Raw genomic sequence first — 27631 nt, 5'->3', positions numbered from 1 at the left:
AGAGCTTAAAGCAAAAAGTTAGAAAGATCTTACAAGGCCTATAGAACTACCTATACATAACACACACACACACACACACACACTTAGACTCACAAACTCAGGCTTCAGATGACTCTATGAAGGAAAAAATTCTGAAGTAAGAACTTGGGTTTCTTTTGTGTTGCAACCTGTTAATTATTATGCAGTTGATTTTCCATTGCCCACTTAAAATTTGTTATTCATAAACACATACTTACCCTCTCAGAAAGCAAGGTAATTTTCAGAGCTGTGTACTATCCACATTTCTCCGTCATATGGAAGTTTAGTCCTCAAGCACAAGGAACTGACCTTGAACAAAACATACTACTCTCCACTAAAAGGAGCAGCGAACTCACAATCAGTCAATGTCTTGAAGTGAAGAATTCTTTAGTTTGTCTGACTTACCGAAGTAAGTAGTGACAGATGTAGTTGATAAAATCTGTACAGTTTAAAAAGCTCTTATTTTTGCTACAAAGTACAACACAAATGGCTCTATGAAATTATGTTTCTAAGCCCTGAGACAGACAGTAGCCACTGGAAGCAATTTCATCTCTTTAGGAAAACAACCTTCGAAAATTTTCATAGAAATATATAGTACAAACAGGATTACCATTTGAAGTTACTAACAGAGCTCTTCAAATTCTATAAGTAGGCATATGAAACAATGCACATATACAGACTACATTATGGAGTTTTAATCAGTAAAATGATAAATATTAATTTAAAAAATGAAAGGGAAGAAAATGACTGAGTTCACATCCTGGAAGGGCAAAATTGGTTTTATTTTTTGTTTTACTAGAGCAATGTCCTTTTAAACTTCTCCTAACATTTGTCATGTCAACCCTACATGCTCATCTACTTTTACAAGCATCTCCAGCAGTTTCTGTCTCCAGAGTCATGAGTCTCTCTGCAAACCAATCTCCTTGACTTATTTACTTTGACTCACAGAAGACACTAACTACATGATTTGTAATCCCAGACTCATTATATGATTAAAATGTGTTGTTAATATATAATCAATTCCCTTTAATAATTGCCTTTCTCCCACATCTATAGTCTTTCTATCTCTGTGCAACCTCAACTTTTCAAGGACATTGCAGAGCCATACAGCTCCTCCTACTTTAATACTTGCTTTCCTAAACTGTGCAGTGCTTACAAATACAAAGTTTTATAGAGAGACTTTAAGATGATATCCTGCTCAAAATTATTTAGAAATATTTTTTTATTTCTTATTATAATGCTGAACAGACAATATATTCAATCAGATTCAGAAAACTTTCAGGCCAAAACATGAAAAAAATGATACAGCAGAAAAATCTCTGAGATCAGAAAACTGTGCCCAATGCTTTGTCTATACATTCTGTGTTAAAACATTTGTCAGTGATGTATCTTACTGCAGTCTGTCCCCTTCCTTCTTTATAGTTTATTCACCTACAGTTCTTAATACTATGGACAACCTAGGTTTAAAAAACTGCTAACTAAAGTTACTGCAAAAAACAGTATTAAGAAAGCCTTCAGGTTCACTTTGGCACAGATCTAACACTGATTCAGATGTATGAGACAGCAGAGATTTATGGCCAGACCCCATCCCAGAGCATGTCTATACCATGCAATAAGGCACAGCGAAGAAAACCTGATACACTACCAACCAACTCAGCCCCAGAACCAGAGATAGCATCAACACAGTGCCATCCAAACACCACTCCTATCAGTACAGGACTGCACTAGCTGTTTTGCAGGGTAGCTGAGGCCACATCTGCACTGATTTGAGTTTTATATAGCCATGTCACTGATACCTGCAGTCTTCCCCCAGAACAAAACCTGTTTGTTCAGCTCATCACACTCAAATTCAGAAAATGTTTTGCTAGTGAGCTAATTCTATGGAATTGCATTAAAGTTTTATTATAGACTTAGGCCGGTCTCATTACTGTTCAGAAAAGTCTGATTTTAGCACATTTTGACAAGAAGCCTTCCTAATTAGAGTGATTGTCAATCATGGCTCCCTGCTGTTCGAAGGTTAATATAGCTGGCTTTTATCTTCAGTGTAAAAAGGGTGCACTTTTTTTTTAATTAATTGGAAGATGTAATTATGGAAGTTATAGCATGAATCCAATAATGATATCTGTCTCAGGGATAGTTTGAGAATCAAGTTCATATACTTTAGCAGCGTCTATTAAACAAGGTCAAGTGGAGTCTCTCAGCATAAGAAATTCGATGCAATATTTACAACTGACAGAAGAAACCATTTAGAAATTTTGTTTTGGAACTTGTAGGCCTTCTCCAGCCTGCAAACCTAGCTCTGCCCTACTGCTCAAAGGTTGTAGCAATCTCAGAGTAAATAGAAACCTATGGCTGGAATAGCTGTCATGAACTAATGCTTAAGGCAGGGATTCTAGTGCTCTCTGCTCTGAAGCTCTCTGCTGTAGTAGCTGTGTGTAAGGCTTCCCTTCACTTCATTTGTTCTGGCATTTATTAAACTAAAATGTAAGCCACACAGAAGATAAAAATATCAGTCCAAAAACTAGCACACAAGAACAATCTTTCTACAGATTATATTCAGTTTTGAACCCATCCATTGCAGATCTCAAACCGATCTTTGTGGTAAGACGTGAAGAAGCAGGTGTCCATTCAGCTTTAGCTTTAAAACTAGAGTAGGGTAACTTGCTTTGTTAAATTAGATTATTTGTTTAACAGCAAAGGTTTTCTATTCATGTAGTAAGACAGATTTTTCAGACACAACACTACTACCAAATTTTGTAACAAAGTACAATACAGCAAGATGGTGGCTTGCCTGAGATGGCCATAGAAACATCCAATTCTGTGACAAAGAGCAAGTCTCCCTTTTATCTTGCAAAAATACTGCATTTCTATAAACACATTATTTTCACACATTTTTTGAGCTGTTGAACTGATGTTATAGTGTGGCAAGCACAGCCCGCTTCAGCTAGCGCTGCCACCAGAAACAATATCAGAACACCCTGTCCCTATTTCTCACTCCCATCACCCCCAGAATCTCATAGGGGCCTCACAGTGAGACAGCACAGGTTTCCCTCCCACCAAGTCCTGCTACAACTTCCATCAGTTTCCCAATTCAATTCACTGTGTCACTGCAAAAACACTTGTGCTGGCCCAAAAGCACAAGACATTGGTATGGAAACAAAGAGCAAAACCATGTTTGGTAGTAGAGCTGGTTTAAGTGGTATTACAGTTTGTGAAATAGCTGTTAGCAGAAACAAATGTCTTACAACACATCAGTGACAGAAAAGGATGAGAAGAATACAGGAGAGACAGTTTAGCATTGAAGATCAACCAAAACAAGAACAACTTACTGGGCAAAAATAGGTGTTTTCTGCTATATGGTTTGCAACAACGTTGTTTTCTGCAGACAGAGACATTATGAAAAGCAGTGCATCACGGGCCTGTTGGCCTACTGTTCCTTCTCGGTGGATGAAGGGAATCAGCAATGAAAATATGAGAAAATTGGCAGCTCCTTGGTCCTCGCTGGTGTGGAAGAACAGTTCTAAAATGGAGGGATCTTTGGCTATTATAGAGCAAAGCTGGTTCAAGAGGATGACCAACTCTGTTTCCACTGTTGAAGTGGCTGTTCCTGAGCAGGAACTCAGTAACATCATCAAAGGCTTCAAGATGGGCTTGTGATGCAGCAAAGGCTGATGAGACTGAGTAACTAGCATTTCATACATTTTGAGTTGCTCAATTTTTGTTTCATCAGTGAACTCTCGTCGTAAGCTCCAAAGAAAAAGCTTCTCCATTATGTTTTCTGAGACCACGAATTCCAGAATAGGCCCCATTGAGGCATCCTTTGCTTGTTCCTCAATTAATAAAAACAGCATGTGCTCCACATAATTCTGAACAGTGCTGGCCTCATCAGGTGAAATTGCCCCGTACTTTGCCTGAGTGTTTTTCAAAGGATCATGCTTCTCTAAGATCTTCAGAACCTAAACAAAGGCAGACCAGTTATTTGAATGCATTTTTAATAAATATGCACTTACTCCTATATGGAAAAAGACATCAAAATTGCTGAACAGAATAAATGTACTCTTTTTATTCTTTTAGTTTTTGTCTATCAAACTTGCTAAATTTTCATACTTGCTAAATTTTCAAACTTGCTAAATTTTCATGCTAAAGTTTCATATTTGGCATGTACAAGGCCAAAACGTAATGCTTTTTTTTTTTTTTTTTTTTTTTTCATAAGCACCTACATTAGCCCCTTGTCCTATTGCTGGAAACTTGGGGCTCTGAAGTATGGATAAACTAGATTCTCTTAGTCTTCAGAAAGTGAGTTTCAATGATTGAAATAAGTTTGTCACAGAGGACCAAAATCAAAGGGCATAGCCAGAGTAGCTGTGCTCAGGAGTATCAAGATCATGAGATGCATTTGCAGTAAGACTAGCAGAAGACCACTGAGTTGACCTTCTCTTGCCTTATATGATACCAAATGGCCACTGATGCCCACGTACCCTCGCAACATTCCATATAGATTTAGGATTGAGTAACAGTTGTCATCAAGCCCTTATACCCCGGGATTAAATTATGTTCTGCACACAATCAATGAACCTCATTGTGAAACAATCATTGCCTTTAGCCTTTTTGTGGAGAATAGTTGCCACAAAAGTACAAAGGAGCAGCAGGTCCCCTAACACAACAGCATCACTAGAGTTAAGTGAGAAAAGGTCACTCTTGAGCAATGGCTTCTCTGACTCTGGAAACAGCTCAGGAATATCACCATTTGTCTGGCTTCCTTCTCAGAACAGCCAAATAACAGCAAAAGTAGCAGCACAGAAATCAATTTTACATAAACAGTTATTCATATTACTGCAGTAAATAAGACCTACAGTGCTCAGAGCAAAATATCTTTGCCTAAATGCAATTATAATTCTGATGACATGCAAACAATTTTTAGAATATGCTCAAGTACATAATCTACATCTATCCATAATAAACAATGCTGCATACACCTTTGCACCATGTGTCTAATATACTTTACAAAAGATAAGCAAGCCTTACCCCGCACAAGGAAAGGAAGCACAGATGTTTGCAACAGGGTACAAGTCACAGTGAATCACTAGGAAAGGCAGTTAGAAGATCTAGGCCTTCCATAAGATATTACCATGCTCTACTGCTTCCCACGTAGATGCAAATCTGGAGTTCAAACTGTGATTAGTAAAGCCTAACCATACCTTGAAAGGTCAATTACCTTTGTTTTAAACACACTTCAGTGTCATCTACTACAAGACAGACATTTGTTCCTGAGCAATTCAGGCTTATCTCAATAGAAAGAATGAAGCAAATTCCTATTAATGCAGCCTACTTCAAATCAATACAACTAATTAACATTACCTGTGCCCAGTGTGTTCTAAACACTATCATGCATGTTTCTGGGTCAACACCCTGCAGGCTCGGAGCCTGCCGATTTTTGCTGATACTGGTTCCAGAGGACATTATAAATTTTCCAAAGGTCAAGCCAACTAAGCCATGATGGATTCCTTTTTAAATCCTGTAGTTAGTTATAGATGTTCAAGCATCATGGTGAGATTGATACTGTGTTTTGAGCTTTAGTATCCACAGAAATCTGTTTCAAAAACAAAACAAAAACCACACATATACATATACACATCAAATTATAGTGTATAACAAAAAAGAACATAAAGAGAACACTAACATCTTTTCTTTTAATTCAGTTTGAGGATAGAATTTTTTTAAGCATGCTATATGGGACCATCTTTTCAAACTTTTCCTCATGATAATAGTTTCTAGTGCTCAAACTTTTGACATCAGTGACTGAATTAAGGTGCTACTGAAACAAATACACATAACAGAAGCTCATGCAATAAACATTGTTAGTTTTTCATTAGGATGTTTTTGCTATCTTACCACGTCTCTCTTCAGTGTTACTCAGTAACTGGCGTTGTATAGACTATATAGGTGAAGAAAGCACAGGTTATTTCTCTATTTTTTTTCTAAAACCAACTTTTCCATGAATAAGATATCATTACAAATACTTAAAGTTTTCTGCCAGAAAACATATCATAAACAGTTGAAAACAACTGTAGAACACCATATGGGAGCAGAAGGATGTACCTGTATCAGTAACAAAGTAACCAAAAACCAAACAGCACAACAGATAAAACAACAGAAAAATCCAAAGCCAAATAAATTGATGTGTCAAATTTAAGGACTAAAGGACTATGAGAATAAGACCAAACACTGAAACATGCTTTTCATCCATTAGTTAATGTCCAAGATATCTGAGTATCAAAGTAGTTGCGCACCTGCAAGGGAAAGTTAAAATGAAACAAAGACAGATATCTTCCAGAGAGCTGTGAGGCTTAAGTGAACATATTACACCCTCAAGCACCAATATCTAAGGTTTTTTATCATCATTACCAACTTAAGTAGTTACCACTGTATGTTAAGTGCACAACTTCTAGTGACTTTTGATTACAGCTCCGAGAGCTCCACACTTCTACCAAAAATCACTCAGAAAACAAGATGTATGCTTAGAGAACATTTAGAAAAAGTCTGCTCCAAGTAGTTTGACTAATACCATACCTAATAATCCAAAGGAATATTTAATTGACCTATTCTTCAGATCACATGTCTACTTCCTGCCAGTTCCCTCTTTGTCAGCCCTTCTTCCAATTTCAGTAAAAGTTCAACAGACTCTTCCAGGCAAAAGAGTCCTTCACTGCATAGCCCTGATTCACCCTTTGAGCAGATCTGTCCTATGCACGAAGTGAAGCAAGCAGCTTTGGAAAAACTAATGTGATCGTGTAATTAAAGATGGTATCATAAGGTGCAGCAAGAGAATTTAATTAACACAAAGCAGAGGCAAGCTCAATTCCAGAATTTAAGAGTTGTTTGACTTTACAACTTAGAGGTTGTTTCAATGTGGTCTTTGCATGTTATTTAAGAATTTAAATAAATGAAATTGATATTATGCATCTAGATATCACATGACAAATTATGTCAGCAGTACAGCAGTATGATACCAAGAGTAGAATTAGAAACTTCAGATCAGCCTCATCTATTATTTAAGCTGGTAAACTACAATAAAAGAGATTATGGCTTTCTTCAAGAATGCTGATAAAAATCAAGGATCAGTGATATATGACTCTTGAGATGCATGCAGAGCTCTAGGATGTACCACACACAGACAATCCAAAACTATTTAACCATTTACCCTCACTTCTCCTCTAATCTATTCTAATTCTCTGTCCTCCCTAGCCTTCGCAATTTCCTTTTTTCCTCATGCATCTTTCCTATCCCAGCCTCAGACTCTACTCCACAAATTTCAAGACAATACTCATTCCCTCTGCATCTGACAGACCCTTCTTTAAACAGCTACTTCTATTTTGTAGCTCTCTAAACATAGTTTTTTGGAGTAGAGGTTCCATACTGGTGCTTCAGTCATTACAGATTCCTGAAATATTGCCCTACTTCTCTGCAGCTGTGAAAAGACTAAAGTAAACAGAAATGGTGTATCTCCCACCACACATTCAAAATACAGCAACATGCCAAGAGATCCAGTGACAGAGCCACTGTTACGTTTGTCTGTCCAGCTGGAAACCTCACTTTCCACAAAAGTGCTAGCTAGTTATTGACATTTGTGTAAGAATTTATAACCACCACTATGTTACTGAACACTCAAGTCCTGCCTCTGTTAACAGCTTACTGTCTAAGCAGATGCCTGCTACAATCTGCACTTGTTGTATGGACATCTTTTCCCACACAAGGATATCCTAAGTTTAGCCGCCATATATAATGAACAGATACAGCCCCTGTGAAAGAAGTCTTCAAGACAAGCAGGTGTCCCCTCATCTCCTGCATAATAGGACCCCTAAGGTCCTATCTATGCAAGATATTTAAGAGCTTCTTGCTCCTTCCAAGTTCTGATTTGGGCACACTCAAATACAACAATGGGTGGTCTCAGATAAACATGTCATTAACAACTGCTAGCATCTTGATTCAAATCAGATCTTTTTCAGAGTTAGATGACACTTGATCAGAAGAGCAAGGGCTTCCAGTGTTGCTGCCTCTAGAAATGTCTATGCTACCAACGACAGAAAACTTTTAGGAAGGATTCCTCTAGCTGATGTTGCATGCATCCTGCCTGGTCCATTTACTATATTTGTTACTACAGGCGCAAACTTTACCCCATTTCTTGATAAGAGCTTTGGAAGTATGCGATTGACAAACTGTAAAATAGGAAATTCATCTCCAGCATTTATGTACTCTAAAGCCTGAACCTAACAATATACTGCAAGTACAAACAATCACAAGATAAAAGCCACTTACGTCTTTAGTAACAAGGAGTCACTAAAAAGATCATTTGTCCCTTGGTGACAGACAATAACATCTCAGTAAAATTCTAACAGTCTAACAGTTCTTTCTGAATATTCACTCCTACTGCACAAAGTCATCATAAACACACTGTAGAAAGCACCATATGAAAAATTAAAAAATACCAAATTATTAGCAGAAAACAACTTGCCTGCAGCAAACATTAAGTTGCCGAGAGCTAAGTTCACTTGCATCTAGCCCAGCTATGACATCAGAAATCTAAGAGTAGTGAAAGAGCACAGACATTATCCTCACAGTGGCCAATACCATGGCTTTTTATTCAACTCTAATTTAAAAGAGATGGCAACAAGCAGACCATGCAATAATATTTCTAAGATCAAATCAATTCCCTTAAGGAAGCAAATATTCCCAGCTTGGAGAGCATCTTGGGATGCTGGGATTTCCTTAGTAATACAAAACACTAATAGATTGTGTAGGCTTCAAAGACTGTAACAGTGTTTCAAAAAGCATACAAAGCTTTTGACAACTTAAGTGGTCACAGAGTAGATTCTGAAACAACATAATTTTTAAAAAAGGAAAGTAATTGAATTGGAAGAGATACTATCTTTTAAGATACATATCAATCTAAAGTTAGCATGCTCTAGTTATAGCAGTAGTAGAAAGAATACATTCATTATATTTGTGGTAAGCAGATTTTGTTACTAGATCAGTAGGTTTTCTTGATTATTTTGCAAGACTAAACATGCCACCCTAACTGCAACATCACATTATTCCTTGTGAAGTAAAACTAACTCCAATTAAACAGGACAAATAACCTGACCGTATTGAGTCCGAATGTGAGAAAATAAATTTATAAAACACTGATTCATGGAGAAAGTGGTAGAAGTGAACTTGGGTGACACTAAGAACAAAAGTAACCATTTATTTTAATCAGCTTATGGTTAAGATTCTACAATTTAGCCTTTCCTAAATCCTGATCAAGGCGTAACTCCACTATGTGATAGTTCTGCCAAGTGCAGATACACACCTCCTCCAGCCCATTCAAAATTCTACTTCCAAAAACCACTGCTCTGTTTAATACTTTGACGCTGCCGCACAATAACAGAATCTTCTTAGCAGGTAAAACTTTCCGCAATTAAACCATATGTTATCTATCAGGTGTTTAACCCTATTACAAGGTCAAGTCCACTTACATATGCCTTCTAGAGCCATTTCAATTGTCTGTACTCACAACACTTCTGCCTCACATCCCTCCTCTCCTACACGAGGTACCTGGCCCTACCGCCAGGGGTTTATATATTTAACAAACCCCACGGGGAACAAGAAGCACCAATGTACACAATCACACACACAAGCAACTGAGGTTCAGGGAGAAAAGTCACTATCTCCTCTAAGATCTTCCTATATTCTCTATGTAACTGGGCAACAGCTTTTGAAATTAGGCAACTAATTTGTACCTACATCAACTTTGTTGGTTTCATATTAAATACCTTTTAATGTGAGCTTGGTTTGCTGGTTGGGGTTTTTTTCCCCCTGCAATTCTGGTCAACTCTTGTATATACAAACATGTTAAAAAGCACCTGTCTCTCCCTAAGCAGCAGCAGAGAAAGTTATACAGTCACATACATAGGTCTATAACCATCTCTCTCCAGTCTCTGGTAAGTGAAGAGGATGGGAAGAAGAGAACAGAAAACTTTAGCTCAATTCAGCCTATTTCCAGTTTAAAAAAATAAATAAATCAGAACTCTACAACTGTGCTGAGTAGTTTTAGATGAATTATGAGATTGAGACCCAGTCATTGGACTCGTGGAAGATACCTGCTTTCAGTTTTCCTTCAGAAGTCTGTAAATCATCAACCACTTTTACACAGCTGATTGCAGGACTGAACTCCCCAATCAACAGAAGTACTTACTTTACTGCAAAGTATACTGTAAGAACAGCCTAGCAGAGAATCCCTTGTGAAGTCTGCTCCCACTGGAGTGTCTCTTTTCAGAAGTTTCACTTTTGAATTTAAAAAACTGCACAGAAGCTTGCAGGATCAGGGCTTCCCAAGCAATGCACAACATGCAAGCAAAAGATACGCTGCCTAATACAGTAAGGTAGAAACAAAATAGGCTGCAAGGCTTTGCATCTCATCTTCTCTTGAAATGCTAAGATGCTGTGTTCTCCAACAGTTCTCAAACACAAGTGTACCTCTGTTATCGGATACCTCATGCTTTTGCTCTACTGGCCAGAGCTTGCCACCTTGTCAGTCCAGGTACACAAGAGACAACTGAGAGATGGATAAGAAGCTTCGATGGCAGTGGAAGAAAGAGCATATATCAAAACATTTTCATGGATCAGTGTAGCATAAAGGGGCTTGAAATTAGACAACTTCAAAGAAGCAGAGGGAAATTATATGGTCTTATGCATAGCTGTGCAATCATGTCTCTGCAGTCTCTGATAAGTGTATGAGGGAGGGTTGGAGAAAAAATGAGTGGCAAATTTTAGCATGCCTCAACTTTGTTCCAACTTAAAAGGGATCTTGTTCAGGGTTTGTTTATTTTTGATTGAAAAGAAAGCCTTCTGCATAAATTTGTCAGCTTTTCTTTAGGGACTGTGATCAGGAAAAGGGTTTAAATTTTATTAACAAGAGCGTTTCAAAGGAAGACATCAATCTTTTGAAAGGAAAGGATTCATCCCGCTTGTGGTAAGTTTTGCTACAAAAGCAAAGCCTATAAAGAACAGTCACATCCCCACCCATAATGATCCTATACATTCATCACCAGAATGCAGGAGGATTACAGCTCAGTCACTGAAGAGCAGCAGGTTTGTAGTAAGCAACTGAGAAAATGTGATTGGTTAAAAGGCACTGCCATCAGAGGATCCTCTTTTTGGTTAAGTACTATTCACCTTCAGAAGCTCTACTAGCAAGAAAGCTGCAGCAGGTTACTAGAGGAACAGTTTAAACTACATGAACAACTATCCTCCTCCTTCATTTGTTCTTTCACATTTCAATGCTGCAGTCCGCTGACTGTCCTGTCCTTTGTCTAGCTCAAGCAAACATTTCTCATTTAGTCAGCTTTCTCCAATCTATCTTTTCTACTCAGTATCTGCAAAGGCACTATGCCCTCCATGTGTGGGTGGAAGAAGATATGTTTTACATTGATAAAGCTATCTGCTTAAAAGCCTAACAGAGAACAAGTCACCACAAATTGTAAAGCAATGTAGTTAATCAAAGTATCAATCTGTTCTCATCAAGCACAATTTAATCCAACCTGCTAACATGAAAGTAAGAATGTCTTGTGACTTGTCCCTACAGACTGCCTAACAAGATCTATCTCATGAGAGAAACTACACAACGTATGTTTTACAATGAGACAAAAACCTTACTGTCCCATCTACAGTCAGTCTGCTGTAGTTAAAAAACCCCACAATTTATCTTTTCTCAAATCTCCAGGGAGCTACACAACTTGTTTTTCTTGTAGATTCCAATTAGTTCAGGCAACTAATTGGACTACCACTAACCTCTTAATGTGATCTATGTAATCCTATGATATTTTATGTTCAGGGAACCAGGTTACAACATCAGGAAAATACATGGTTCTCTAGACACACGAACAGGCAATTCCCCCATGGTAAGTACAGACAAGAGGCCCACGTGACAGCCCCAGTTCAGCAGCACTGCAATGGCATAAATGTGCACACTTCAAGGGCGAGCAATGAGATCAGCTCACACTGGCAACCTACACACTGGGACACAGGCTAAGCCAAATCCCAAACCATCAGAGACTTCTGCTGCCCGGGTCACCAAAATGAAAGAACAGAGAAGCCAATTAGGTAGTATGGTCCAAAATGCATTCATGGGTTAGGCTAAGATTATACAAAATTGGTCTATACAGCCAACCAGCAAATACATCAAAGGGTATATTACCAAAACTAGAAAAATGGCAGTGATTGCTCAAGAAAAGAGTAATTAAACAAAGCCGAATACTTGACAGAGACCTTGACTGCCTCAGGGAGGGCTCTATTTACTTGATACACCACAGGGCATATTAATCTACCACACACATTTGCACATGGGCAATTTTGCTGGAACTCAAGATCATACAATCACTGAAGTTACTCTTGCAAAATCCCAAAAGGAATGAACTACACATTCATATCCCTAGGTCATAAATATGAAGCTTGGGGGGGGGAGGAAAAAAAAAAGTTGCAAGTCTAGTGGTATGACTTGTTCCTTTTAGGGACAGATAAAGAATGTAATAAACCTGTTTCTCTGTTGCATTTGATCACCTCACATCCGGCCTACTACAGAAAGAAAACAATTCAGTAACAATTAGTGGATCAAAACACAGATTACATCAGTTAAAAACTTAGGATTAAAAGAGAAAAGTTCTTAAAATCCAAGATAGATACCTTTCTATTCTTAGTAGCGCCCAGGGACAGTATGACTGAGGTATCTTGTCTGCTGCCAGCAGACAACTGCTGCAAAAGGGATATTAAAACCTTAAAACGAAACTGAAAAAAAAAATTTAAAGTAGCAGCTCAGAAAAGTTAATTTCTACCTATATACTGAAGAAGGCAGATGTCATCAGAGCGAAATAAATTCAGAGCCTTTAACTCTGCTGGTTCATTCCTAAATCACCACCAAAGTTTCTGATCCAAGAAGAGCATGTTTCCACAGTAAACCGAGTCATTAAAAGGTCAGAGGCCCACAGACCAAAGTGTTTGGTGGTGTACTGTGCAAGACATGTATTATAAGCAAAACAAAATTCAATTTATAACTTTGTACATGAGATGAGATGCATCCACAGTTCCTAAGGGAACTGGCAGATGAAGTGTCTAAGCCATTATTCATCATATCTGAGAAGTCATGGCAGTCCAGTGAAGCTCCCACTGGAAAAGGGGAAACATAACACCCATTTTTAAAAAGGGAAAAAAAGGAAGACCTAGGGAACTACAGGCCAGTCAATCTCATATATATGCCTGGCAAGATCATGGAGCAGATCCTCCTGGAAACTATGCTAGGCCACACAGAAAATAAGGAGGTGATAGGTGACAGCCAACATGGCTTCACTAAGGACAAATTGTGCTTGATGAGTGTGGTGGCCAGCTACGACAGGGTTACACTGTTGGTGGATAAGGCAAGAGCAACTCACATCATCTACCTGGATTTGTGCAAAGTGTCTGGCACTGTCCTGCACAACATCCTTGTCTCTAAATTAGGAAGGCATGGATGTGATGGATGGACCACTGAGTGGATAAGGAATTGGCTGGATAGTTGTAGTCCAAGTATTGCGGTCAATGGCTCAATGTAGAGCAGTGATGAGTGGCGTTCCTCAGGCGTCGGTGTTGGGACCAGCGCTGTTTAACACCTTTTGTGGATGACATGGACAGTGGGATCAAGTGCACCCTCAGCAAGTTTGCCAATGACACCAAGCTGTGTGGTGCAGTTAGCACACTGGAGGGAAGGATGTGCCATCCAGAAGGATCCTGACAGGTTCCAGAGATGGGCCCAAGCAAACCTCATGAAGTTCAACAAGGCCAAGTGCAAGGTCCTGCACATGGGTCAGGGCAGTCCCAAGCACAAAGACAGTCTGGGAGATGAGTGGATTGAGAGCAGCCCTGTGAGAAAGACTTGGGGGTATTAGTGGATGGAAAACTGACTATGAGCCAGCAATGTGCACTCACAGCCCAGAAAGGCAACCACATCCTCGGCTGCATCAAGAGAAGTGTGGCCAGCAGGAAGAGGGAGGGGATTCTCCCTGTCTGCTCTTCTGACCCCCCACTGGAGTACTGTATCCAGCTCTGGGACCCCAGCATAAGAAGGATGTAGACCCCAGAGGAGGCCATGAGGATGATCAGGGAGCTGGAGCACCTCCCCTGTGAGGACAGGCTGAGAGAGTTGGGGTTGTTCAGCCTGGAGAAGAGAAGGCTCCAGGGAGACCTTAGAGCAGCCTTACAGTACTTAAAGAGGGCTTATAAGAAAGATGGGGAAGGACTCTTTATCATGGAGTATAGGGATAGGATGAGAGTGTAACAGTTTGAAACTGAAAAAGGCTAGATTTAGATTAAAGGAAGACATTCTTTATTGTGATACACTGGCACAGGTTTCCCAGAGAAGTTGTGTCTGCACCCTCCCTGGCAGTGTTCAAGGCCAGGTTGGACGGGGCTTTGAGCAACCTGGGCTAGTGGAAGGTGTCTCTGCCTGTGGCAGAGAGGTTGGAATTAGATGATCTTTAAGATCCCTTCCAACCCAAACCATTCTGTGATTCTATGAATATGCTTTAATACCAAGTTTCAAAAGAGAAAAAGAACTTTACTGTTACTGAATGAAAGCTACCTTCCATTCCTTGATTTATAGGCAAATTGCAGATATCAGCTGCTGTATTTACACTAGTAGTTTCATTTAGTCATAATTGAAGTGAATTATTGGGAAAAAAAAAAGTTGTTGCCAACCTCTTCATCTCTGCTAATTTCAAAATTCATCACTCCTCAGGAGGGGAAGGGAGCAACACATCAGAAAGCAGACATTTAACAAAACCAGCATAAAACCATTTATGCTAGTGAAAGAAAGAAATCAAAATAATCCAAGTAATCTGCAACATCGACTTTGCTTTCCAAGATAATTCTGACACCTGTGTGACATACAAACTTTGCCCCAACACACATATAATTTAGGAAAACCACATGCTTCTTGAAGTTGTGATCCTGAAGTGAATGGAACTTCTTTTCTTTTTTAAAGCTTTTTTTGATTAAGGTAAACCAGTGTCTATAGCTAAAAGTATAAAATAAATTCATAGGAAATTATTAAGTTGCCTACCTAGAAAACCTTCCTGATGGGAAGATGAATGAGACCAGCAAAGCAGTATAAGACTCTATGCTCTGAAGATTTAAAACTCGTTTCAGAACACTAGCATACAGCATAGGAAATACTACCTTCCCAAGAGAATGATGGTCTAGAAAAAAAGTTATCAATATACCTGTAATTATCATATTTAGATTACAGAAAACAAGATTACCCCATATATTTTATGGCTACAGCAACACTATGTAAGACAATTTTTCAAGAGATTTGTATAACATGTCAAACTACTCATTATATTAAGCGTAAGAAGTCCAAAAATAATCTTCTCAGGTCTACAAAGTGACATTAAAGATGACGTATATGCTTTCAGCACTAATCTGTAATAAAATGCAAATACATGTATATTGTAATCTTTCCACATTTCATAATAAAGCAGCCATAAACATATTTTTTTTTATTATTTCCAAATTTTCAGATGATTCTGCAGGTTCTAAATATAGTTCAAGCACAAGAATCAGTAGTAAAAAACCATTAGGATTATCCCGATTACTTGATCAATAAACCAACAAACCAACCAACAAACTTCCCCAGGGGATTGTCACCAAGTTTTCACTGAGAAAAGAATTTCCACTTTGCAGATGGATTTCCTCTCTCTTGTCCATATGCCCATGTTACTTTATCTGTCTCAAATTAAAAAACTCTGGAAAGGGACAGAATATGCCATCAAAACAAAACTGTTAGCTATAGAATGGATATTGCATAGTTGTTAACATAGTACTTAGTCTAGAAGCATATTTATTTCTCCTCCCAGGGACTCATTCACAATCCAAAGTTCTTTTTTTCTCAGGGAAAAAATGTATCTATATTTAGGTAGCTATCTGTTACACAACAAAACCCTCTCATACTTCATAAGATTTTCATTATACTACATGGACTATAATATTGACTAGATGACTTGAATCTGTCATTTATCTTTCTATACGTGGTTAACTGAAACTACTAATTTTAGAGACAATTATCACCCCAAGATACTTATCCAAGTCAACATTATTTCCTACACTCTGAAGCGATAACCTGCTAGTGACATGATGAACTTATAAACAAAGAGGATGAGCAAAAGCATATTGCTACACAGCTTCAAGACAACTGTTTCATTGCACTGTAGGATGGCAGAAGCTCATCACAAATTACTCCTCAAATCTAGCAAACTTAATGAGCTACTAAAACCTGAAAGGTTGTTTTCATATTTCACCCTATGTACTATGAATCACCTGACATTAGGTAGGAGGTTGTGCTAAAATGTTATATTTAGTGGATTGACACTTTTGAATGTAAACATACTTTTGCAGTCTTTTTTTCCCCTCTTTAAAAAATAAAAAAGAACAGAACAATGTGACCCAACATTGTTTACATTGTTTGCATAAGACATTTGTAATTTAGCTTCGAGAAAGATCCAGAAGCTAGTGAACTTGCTTTGTCCTAAATTATGTTTCAGGCTTGGCAAAGAGAAAAGCACTTGCAAAATCCTTTTTCAGTTCCTTTTTATGACTATCAATTGTCGAATTTCAGGAAAACCACTGAACATTACTGTTTAAGATGAGACCACAAATCCCTAAAGCATACTGTTCACTGAAGAACAAGGATGAGTAAGAAGAAGAAAAGGGGGGGAGGGGAGGGGGGAGAAAAAGGCAAAACAAGCACTCCTTACTCAGTTCCCTGCTCCCACAATGAACAAAACCCCAGGTATTTGGTCTTACAGGAAACTGCAGAAATGCTGCTCTCCCTCTCTCTTTCTCTTTCAACTCAGAGCAAACAGAAGCTGAAGATTCATTTTATATTAATTTTATATTAATCCTATTGCAAAGGCAAGAACAGCAATAAAATAACATTTCCCCCATCTGTGAACATAGATCCATGAAAAACCAACCTCACCTCCTGCAGTGACACCCTTATTTAAAAATAATAGTACAAATTCACAAACTGAGTAGATTTTGACAGATTATGACTTTCTATACATATGCTGAATTTTTTGCTTTTAATATATATGGCAGTAAACAGCAAAATCCAAAGTAGATTGTTGGCATTTTTATGATGCTTAGTGTGTAAAAAGCCAAATCAAAGAAAAAAATCCATGCTAGTTATATTTCCATTTCTATTTAGTTTCATTGCATTTTATATAGGTGGTAGATGTTTACTCCAAGCTTCTCCAGCTTTCCTGGGAATAAAATTATTTGTAAACAGTGTTAAGTTGTCCATTACGCAGAGAAGAAATTAATTCTTCATCTCTAATCTCATAACACAAGTCTACTCTACTATGAAAATATGTTACACTCATACCTCCTCGTTTTCTGCAACTGGAGATGGAATGACATTACAGCATCTTCCATTCTTGTGACTACCTCTATCTGGATATGAATGACATATGAATGCAATGGCAAAAAAGAATCATATATATAGTCTATACAACACTTGTCTCAGACATGTTGCCAGCATGCAAAAAAAGAAATGGCAAAAAAAAAAAAAAAAAAAAAAAAAAGATCCGGGCAATCTGACACTTTCATCACAAATCTGTATAAATTTTTTCAGTCTTGCCTTTGAACCTTTGGGAAAACATGAACAGAACTACAGGTGTCTTTCTAGTCCAGAGAGGAATGAAGATAAACTAGCAACTGTCACACCCTGAAGGGTAAAAGAAGGTAAATAATAGCCCTTTCTGAATTGCAAATGAAGACTATACATCTTACAAAGGGAGTGCTTGGGGCCTCACAAATGTTGCAGCAGAACAATATCTACTAAAAGATGGGGTAAATATCAGGAGCTAATAAAAATAAAATTTAATTACTACTTACCTTTTTTGACACTTGTAAATGATCAATACTGAAAGCCTAGTAAAGCAGACAGTTGGATGCCAGCCCTCACAGGAATGCTTCCTGGTACAGATAACCGAAAGTCAAAGCACAACCTCTCCCATCTAATTTTATAACACCTGAAGTGATTTCTACAGGCGTGGGAAAGCACAGGTTCCACCCATCAACAGGTTGTTCTTATTCCTGCCTGCACACCTCTAAAAGCAGGGAATGTCTGTGTATGTCTTTGGGAACCCTGCTGCTGCTCACCTCTACTACTGTCCTTCCATCTGAGGCTGTCAGAGCTGCAGAAGCTACAGTATGCCAATACGTTTTTTGTTTGGGTTTTTTTTTTTAAAAAAAAAAGGTAGCTGGCATGTACTCTTATCTCCCATGCCTGAAATCCAGCACCTCTCCTCTCCCATTTTCTGTCATCCCAAATTATTCAATTCACCTTTACGATATTCTTGAAAATTGACAGTAGATGTGCTATTCAACATTGCAAACGGAGCCTTATGAAAAGTCACATACAACATACCAGTCCTCAGAGAGCTCCAAAGGAGAAGCACAAGCTGAAGGCAGGAACAGCCTGAAGAATGAGAGAATCTGTATGCACAGGCTTTGAATGTTATTCAGCTGTAACCACAGCATGTTAGGAAGGAAGACCTCTAACATTATTCCTCCGTACATGGTTCTTGATACTGAACTACAAATTTATTATTTTTGTTCCAACCTCTCAATTAAAAGGGGAAATAGACTATGAGAATTAGAAAGTATATGCCAAATCAAATTTTTGTTCTTATATATAATTTATAAAAGTACTTTAGGACATGCAATAATATTAGCTCGTTTACCAGTAACACCTCTGCCAAAATAAAGCTTACAGTATATCTACTATCACCATATATATTGCTATCTCTGTACTCTGTTATATGTTTTTCTACACTTTACTCTGTTTTAGCTTCAAGTCCACCTCTCCCCACAGACACCATTTTACTTGCATCATAATTCATGCCATGAGTGCTCCAATAATAAAGCCCATCAGCGCTGTTTCAGAATATGCTATCTCTCTGCTAGTCAGTGTTCATATATCCCTACTGTTCTCAAGCATACTTGCACGCTGAAGGACATTAACCTCCGGTGCTGAGAGTCACAGAACGTCTCAGGAGGCCCTTCACTGACTTTATGGGAGAATTTGCATATAATCAAGCACCTGTGCTGAAAAACTAACTGAAAATAAATGGCGTTGTTAGTAAGTCAGGACTAAACCAAACATATATGACTAATGGCAAATTAACGAGGGATGTAGAAAACCTCTTTTCAGGAATGCCAGTATCAAAAGCACATCCACCTGCAATTACGCATACCATAACAATCAACTTCATTGGAACGAACCAGTCCCCAAAGTTGCCAACACTTGAAAATTCAAACCTGCTAGATTCAATATGCACAGACGGGGTTGTGGCAATGCTTCTCCAACCTCTATCTCAGCAGGACTGGGAGCCAAGATCCGCAGCCTACTCTGACAAGGGAAAACCTGAGTTTTCCCTGTGACAGTGTATCTAGCTACCAACTTGACCATCATGAAGATCAATGCAAAAAATAAAACACAGCTCTGATGAATGACTACCAGCACAGTAAACCTACCAGCAGAAGCAACCAATGGACCCTGTGGACCCATGAGGGCTGTAGCCACTGCTATTAAAATACAGTGCTACAGCAGCTGTCCCATCTCACATCCCTCAGAGTATTACAAAGGGTTTTAAGTATCAATTTAACACAGAATGGTAAGAAAAGAGATTCACCTTACAGCTCTAGCAGTCATTTAAACAACAGGTTCTCTCATGATAGACAATTTCAGAGATATCTGAAGTACTATTTTAACATTGCTCTAGAAAGAGGTGCTATCATTAAAGAACTCAACCTGAGAAGATTAGTGTAAATTTTTCAAAATTAAGACCACATGGAAGCAAACCTGAACCAAATCAGCTTACAAGGGGAGCAATTGAGTTTTATCACCTCAGACACTGGAACCAACAGTGTTAACTCACAATCACTGAATCTTAACAATATTTATTAGGAGACCTTCAGAGCTTGGAAGTTTCTAGATGAATTGAACAAGTTTCTTTGGACTTAAACAAGATTGTATGAGCAATGTGCTGGGAAAAAAGTATTGACTGGACTTGCCAGAAGAATTCTCTCAAATCTATTAAATCCCTCTTACTTGCTCTGAATAGCATGCTGGGGACACAATCATCATCACAAGCCACAGTGGTAACTGCTTACATGCAAGGGTTCAAGCCAGGAGACAACATTCTCTTCCAATTCTCTTCCCTTTTACATGAGCCTAAAGCAAATCACTCAGCTCAGTTTCTCCCATAAGATGAGCACAAGATACTTCTTTTGGAAAGCTCTGATTATTATTAAAGCAGCAAGTCATCATTATTCAGTTGACAGTCTGGCTGTATTAGCTGTCCAGAAAACTCTGAGTCCCTAAACACCACACGCAAACAACACTCTTAAACTTATGGTCCGCATCAGAAACTCCTACTTGGCAAAACATTTCTAAACCCAGGGCCTACATGTAATCAATTCTCATCTTACCTTCATTTCTTTATTTTGGCATTGCACAGAAAAGACAAGACACAACCAAGGCCCTCTAAATGAAGAAAAAAAATACATTAAGTGTTTCAGAACACCGGTGGGAGGATTTAATGCAATGTATGGCTTAGAGTGTTGTTTTGCTTAGCAGATCAGAAGATATAATCAGCAGATGATGCAGCCATGATTTGCTAAGCACAGCCTTATTAAAGGCTAATGAGATAAACGAGTTAAAATTTACATTTTGCTCCACTGATAAGGTTCATTGGCACATTTAACTCCAACACCATGGTCTGAATATTAAACCCACTTATTAATGTCTAGTAAAGCTAATTATAATGCTGAGTAGCATTAAACTATAATAACCAAGCAGCATGTTAGAACCACATCCTTTAGTATTAGTGTAGCTCTGAAGTTAAGTGTTCTGCACCTGGAAATAAACACCTGTCGAGCTCATGCTCAAGCACTAGCCTTCTGTACCTATTTCCTGACCCTTCTGAAAGCCCAAAGCCATGTTCTAACAATGCAACCCGCAGGTAAACATTGCTCATTACTATATCAACAGTGTCTATCTGTCTTATTGCAGCAATAGTAAGGATTAAATGACAAGTATTTTTGTGCCTACAATATATTACATTACACTTGGCATATACTTTCTAACCCCTAACAAAAAAAGCACTGAGGTACTGACAAAATTAACTACAAAAACTTGGAGGCCATATTTGTTTGTTTTTACTCACCTTTTTCACCATCAAAACTACATGTATTACTGTAAAACACCATTCACTGGAAAGGACACTGAAAGAAAATTCCAGCTTTACACTATCTGGATATTTTTGTGCCACGTGTATCTAATGTGAGCACTTAAATGGATAGTGATCATATTAAGGATAACATAAGAGAACAAGGGCCGTAACATTCTCACCATTTTAATCTCTGCAATGTATCTGTCCTGTGACAGCAATAGAAAAAAGGCAAGACAGGATAATTAAGTGCCAGCTACCCATGAATCGACAGTAACCAGCATCAGGACTCACATGTGTCAGTACATAAAGAATTTCTAGTAAGCACAAGCTTGAGTTGCTCCTCTAGGAGTTCCCCATCCCAACACCAGAGCCGCACCAGCTCTCCTTCCATAAGGAGAGCCGTGAAAGGTACAAGACTGCACAGCAGCCATCATTACCTTTCAAAGTAAAATATTCAAAAAGAATGACAACAAAAAGCATAAAAACACTACAGATAAAAAACCCTCCACTTCTCATTTGTAAGTTAATACTCAAAAGCAAACATTCATTACGCACATAAAAAAGGCACTGCAGAACTGCCAGAATTTTTTCTTGTATGGGGAAAAGTGAAAAGGCACTTACAGTATGACAATGAAAGAAACTAGCTGAGCAAATCATGTGTGAAGCATTAAATGCAAGTACTTTTTGGAACGTGCTTTTGTTCCTTTCAATTTATCACCCGATTTAAACATTCAGCTTGTAATACAATCCACTCCACTTTCTTCAGCCCAGCTTTAAAATACAGACATGTCATATTTCAGCAGTAGAAGCAAAGAAATGCAGTGGAGCTCAGAAACAGATGATTTGGTATATGGCTTGATGTGAATCATTCCACTGCATCTCTGGTCGTAAGCATCCATGGGCATACACTGATATCGCCAAGCCCACACTGTAGCCAAACCCCCAAAAAAATGAGAGCAATCCACTTCGGTGGTAGATTCTAGTGCCACAAAACCACCGGACCAGATGAGCTCTACCAGACGCTTTCAGCTACCGGTAGCATGAATTATGTCAAAAGAACTCTCATGCTCTTCACTTGATTCCCTTGGCACACATTGGGTCCTGAAGCCAAACCTGGAAAGGAGTGTTTGTTGAGTGCTCAGAGGCTCCCTCCCAACAATCTGTCTTGAAAATTGATACTTGTGATTTTGGAAAAGCAGAGAATCATGCCTCTTTTCCTATGGGAAAGTCCTGCCAGCCTGATCCCACTGGAGTTCCTCTCTCCACACAGGTTCTTCCTACAGCCGAGAAAGTAGCTCTGCAGTCTTTTTCCTTCAATATATCGCAATAGATGTGACTTTTCCCAAGCCATTTTATGAGTATGGTTTGTTTACTAAAAGAATAGTCAGAGAAGCTGCTCCAATTACTCTTTCAACTATGCTAATACTTGGTAGGTATTCTGAATCTAAATGTTTCGATACTTCCCTGCATCTAGAAACACCAGATGCTACTAAAGCATATTTTAAAGCGATGCAGCCAGCAGCACAGTATTCCCACAGGCAGTCTTGTCAGGAAAAGATATAAGTGGTAAATAATTAATTTTCCTAGGTTAACTTGAACTCCAGACTAGCATTTGTGAGCAACAGTGCCATGGAAAGGTAACTAACAACTCTAGTTTGTATTCCTGTCAGTAAGGAGCTTTACCTTACATGCAAGCACTGTCAGCAAAAGTTTTATCATCTCAGAGACAGGAAAAATAAAGAGCACTTAAGCAAGTCCAGCAAAGTCTCTTCCATAAAATACAAAGAATTCTGAAGTCTGTGCTTGGCTACTACTGTATTTTCTATTATTTCCTTTGACAGTTAACGGGCCAAACACAGGTGCTGAGCACTGATGTCAGACTGCAGCACACAGAACCCTCTAGTATCATCTACCCTACAAATAATTAAAGACATTATTCACTGCTTACTATGCTTTTTTCTTGTACATTGCAGATGTTTAGCAGGAAGGTTGAGGACAATTCTACACACAGGGACAGAGGGGAGCATATTCCAGCCATATCTTCTTTTCAACACTGATCTTAAGTTTAGCAGTTTAACAAGTCAGTACATAAAATGTTACGAATAGTACTGGTATACATCCAATATTTGTGGTTTGAAGTGACTGAACTTTTATATAGACTATCAACTGATGAATTGTGATGCCATATCATACTTAGAAAAGGTGAGTGATCTAATTTTTTTACCACTTCTATTTGTTGCCTCAAAAGTGCCAGCAGATCGTAACAGGCAAAGAATAGTTCACACAATCAGGAATAAGCTGGCCTTTGAGACAAGATTTTGCAGAAGGTAGTTCCTTTTCCCTGGAAATGGTCCACAAAAAGGGACTAGAAAGGCATCTACATAAACATTTAAGAAACAAATTTCATTAACATATTGTTTGTGCATTAATTTTCTGACAAATTAGAGGTTTAAGTAATTCTATACCTGGCTGTACCCATAAAAGGGACAGAAGAGCCTCTCACACTTAGTTTCATTTTCAAACCATGGAACTTGATCTGATACCCCAGAATTTTTCTTCCAAGTCTGATTTTATTTCTTGCGCTTCTAGAACTGCCTTGACTCTGTGACAGAGAACAAAGTTGATGGACCTCAAGATCCTATTTCCTTTCATTTCATTCCGCTGAATTTTCAGAGGATCAGAATATAGTTATATATTTCTTTATAATAGAGCTGCATTACAACCATGATAAAGAAATGGGAAAAATGTTCTTCTCTGTTCATTACAATCAATAGATTATGTAGCTCAGTCAGAAAGCAGAAGAAATTATGAAAAAAAAAAAGTAATCTTTAAACTATTAATATTTCCAGAACAACTTCTCTTTCAGATACACAGATTCCAACCTGCCAAACAGAGCTAATAATGTCAGAAGCCCTGAGATTCATATGGTCAGAATGACTAATATTTACATTAAGCAAATGTATTGCCATAGTAACATAGACATCACAGAGCTATCTACCTGCCACAGCTCACTAAATTATTTAACATGCAATACTACAGTGACACTGTGTAAATGATCACATTCATTAAGAGCAGAGTATGTGCTGAAAAACTGAATGTTAGACAGCTATATTTATTGCCATAAAAAAAAAAAAAAAAAAACACACAACAGCACCAGTATAGAAAAATAAGCAGAGAAGCACAGAGGAAGGTTACAATCTGTAGCAGAACAATGTGGCTTGAAAAGTTCCATTTAAAAAACATGTCCACATCCCCACTGCTGTGCAAAGCAGCACAAACTGTAATTTCACTTATGGGACGTAAGGCTGACCTGCTGTGGCCAGAACAAACTAAGATATTAGTTACTTCCCCTAGTACATTTTTGAGATAATAGTTAAATTTGTTTAACACGCATCTTACATTCCCAAAATAGTATCCTACACTGTAGGATTATAAAAGCTAGTGCACATGAAATATTCAGAAGTAACTACAACACTTTCTCAGAAATCTGTAGTTCTTCAACAGTCAACATATTTACAGTTAGGAGAGAAGTGCAATATTCTGGGTGACAGTCTGCCACATCCCCCAAGTGGCAGATGACAGCAGGGATCTAAGCAGCTTGTGTAAATTGCTATCCTCAACCTGAGTTAAAGCAGTCTGGAAACCTCAAGCACTTCCTGCACTCTGGATATTTTCCCCTCATCATGTGCAATGGCAGAATCAATGACAGGTCAAGAAAACAAAGGGACATCTTAGGTCAGCTCTTCAAACCAGATGGATTTTCTCCTAATTTTTGGCATCTGTAGCACCTTCTTTTGTTGGACATAAATGTGTTTTTTCACATCTCTCTTTGAACTCAAAACAACCAAGAGGAAACCTAAGAGTCATAGCACAAAGGTCCAGGCAAAAAACTCAGTTCAGCTCTAACCAACTCCTGTTCTCTCTAACACTTCTAATTCTTCATAGGCTCAATTTACAAAATTTCAATGCAAGAGAAAGCTTTAAATAATTTTTTTCTACAAAATTTTTTATGTAAAGTAAGTCTGGCATACACCCTTCTCCACTCTCATGTTTGTATTATTATTCACTTGCATGGAAATGCCACAAAGTCTTACTTAAAGACATTTTTTATATTACTGGCAATAATCACATTCAAACTCAAAACAAATAGCTTACCATAACAGAGACTTATGTAGAATTTGATCTTGAAAGACAAGCTTTTCAAAATACTGAAGCGTTTGGGCCATGCTGTTCTCCAGAGAATACTGTTTAAATAACAGGAGTCTACTTTTCTTAAGCAAGTTATTTTTATTAAGAATTATTCAAGAACTGACTTGATCCTCCACAGGAGAACATAAGTATGGAGAACAGCACCATAGTTTGAAAACAAATTTAGAAAGTAGACTCGTGGGACCTATTGATGAAATCCAGATTACCTTCCATTCTCTACTAAGTATTTCAGATCCTTGGAATATATCCCATACTATAAGACAATATGACGTGCTTAAATTATTGTTTTTAACTCATTCAAAAAATGAGTGACACTGCATACTTCACTGTCATGTGAATGAAATCCTCCCTAAATGCTCCATTTGTATAGCCTCAATCTTTCTCTGCATTTACCAGATGAATCTTTCTGAGATAAAACAAAGGTACTCAAACCAAAGTAATACTGAGGCCTCCTCTTACTACCCACTAACTGAAACCCCAGAAATTTTTAATTCCATTATCTTTAGAAGATGACACTAATAAAATCACTATTTTGAAACATGCTGTTGACAACCAGCTTCATTCTGCTTCTCATCTCAAAGATCCTGTCTCCTCCTGGAATCTGCTATATGAACCACTTCTAAAAATATACATTTTTTCAGGAGGCAATATAAACAATTCATGCAGTTATTTAGTAACTTCTTGTATCCAAGAAATAGACAGAACTATAGCTAGTGGCATATCAATCTGGACAAATCTATGCTTACAATTTTCTTAACATCCTGACAATTCTTACAGCTGAGAATGCAAGATTTAACTAAAGCATCTCCCTTAACTAAAGCATCTTCCAATGCTAATTAGAGCATCAGCATTACTGTTACTAGTAATCTTAGCCAAACTACTTGCTATCCTAGAACTACTGCAGGAGCTTAAGTAGCACGATAGCCATAGTCAGACAAGAGGTATCAAGGGGGCTGAATTATTTGAAGTAAGAGAAATTACAGTTAAAAAAAAAAAAAGAAAAAAAAAAAGACAAGCATGAGCTGACAGTTTTCTACTATGGAAACAATGCAGGAATTTGGTATCTCTACCTCTGTCTTCTGTCCATTCCTCTGAAGCAGTACTCTATAGAAGTGTAATTCAGGATCAAAATAAAGTTCTGAAAGCTATGCACAGTACAACTACAGAAAGACAAAGGTATCCATAAAAAGCCATACTGAACCATGACTATACAGTTTCCCAATATTCAGACTAGAGAAGGGTGCCTCAAATACTGCTACTAGGGAGCACAAGTGTGGTGAAGAATGCCAAAAATTTGACCACTTAGAGAAGTCAGGTCATCTTCCAAAATCTTCCAAATTCTCTTACACAGAGCCTCCACTCACTATCCCACTTGAGATCATGAGTTTAAGAGTCTGCTGGTTTTAGAGAAATATCTTAGTCTGTGAAAGATGAATACTGCTGAGAGGACTGTTGAAACTGATCAGATGAGAAGCAACTGACTAGTGAGCTAATTAGCAGCAAGGAATTGAATTATGCAAAGCCTGTGAATTCCAGGCAGAGGTATCAATTATGTTTACATGTTACAAATCACTTTTCTGATAAAGTGCAAGCTGGAAATAGGAAGTCACCTTCAAGTATTTAGCATTTTTAAGCACATTTGCAAGGGAGCCAGTATGGGTATCTGCTCCATTCACTGGAATAATTTAAAATGTGCACTAATACTTGAAATGCTTCTATGACAACTGAGCACCCAGCTAAAGTGGCCGAGATAAGCCTTTGACAATTCTAGATATGAAACACTAAGCAATTAAGAATATTAATTCCAAACAATTTGGGTTCCATAAATCCAAACACTAACCTCAGATTCCACCTAGGTTGAATTTTCTACTGCAACTTCCATCTTTCAAGCTTATAACAAAGCCAACAGTGAGTAGATGAACCCAAAAAGTAACAACAGTCCACAGGAATACCGTCTTAGTTTTATTAGATTTGTCTCAGCACCACTACTACTGGATCTGAACTGTCTCCTGCAGAACAATTCAAGAAACAGCAACACAAAACTTTTAACTCCACCAGGAGTGTTTAGATATTAGATACGGTACTATTCCCAAACCAAG

The 27631-nt window shown here is 38.1% G+C and overlaps 1 protein-coding gene across 8 annotated transcripts in view; it reads right to left on the bottom strand.

Annotated features, from left to right (window-relative positions):
* The window catches only part of FAM160A1 (family with sequence similarity 160 member A1), an 88669-nt gene that overhangs the window by 34066 nt on the left and 26972 nt on the right, over positions 1-27631 (bottom strand). For 7 of the 8 annotated variants that reach the window (XM_026848206.1, XM_026848208.1, XM_026848210.1 and 4 more), the window contains 2 exons: positions 5377-5608; positions 3348-3974 (listed from right to left, as the gene is read on the bottom strand). In XM_026848206.1, the coding sequence (XP_026704007.1) occupies positions 3348-3974; positions 5377-5478 (729 nt within the window). In that variant the 5' untranslated portion in view covers positions 5479-5608. The remainder of the gene's footprint in view (positions 1-3347; positions 3975-5376; positions 5609-27631) is intronic. The other variant, XM_026848212.1, reaches the window with a different exon arrangement.

This window comes from Athene cunicularia, assembly GCF_003259725.1.
Source record: "Athene cunicularia isolate RWA chromosome 4 unlocalized genomic scaffold, athCun1 chr4_part2, whole genome shotgun sequence".
In the NCBI taxonomy this organism is placed as follows: Eukaryota; Metazoa; Chordata; class Aves; order Strigiformes; family Strigidae; genus Athene; species Athene cunicularia.
Note: the sequence above shows the minus strand (reverse complement) of the source record. Positions and strands in the feature narration are given on the sequence as shown.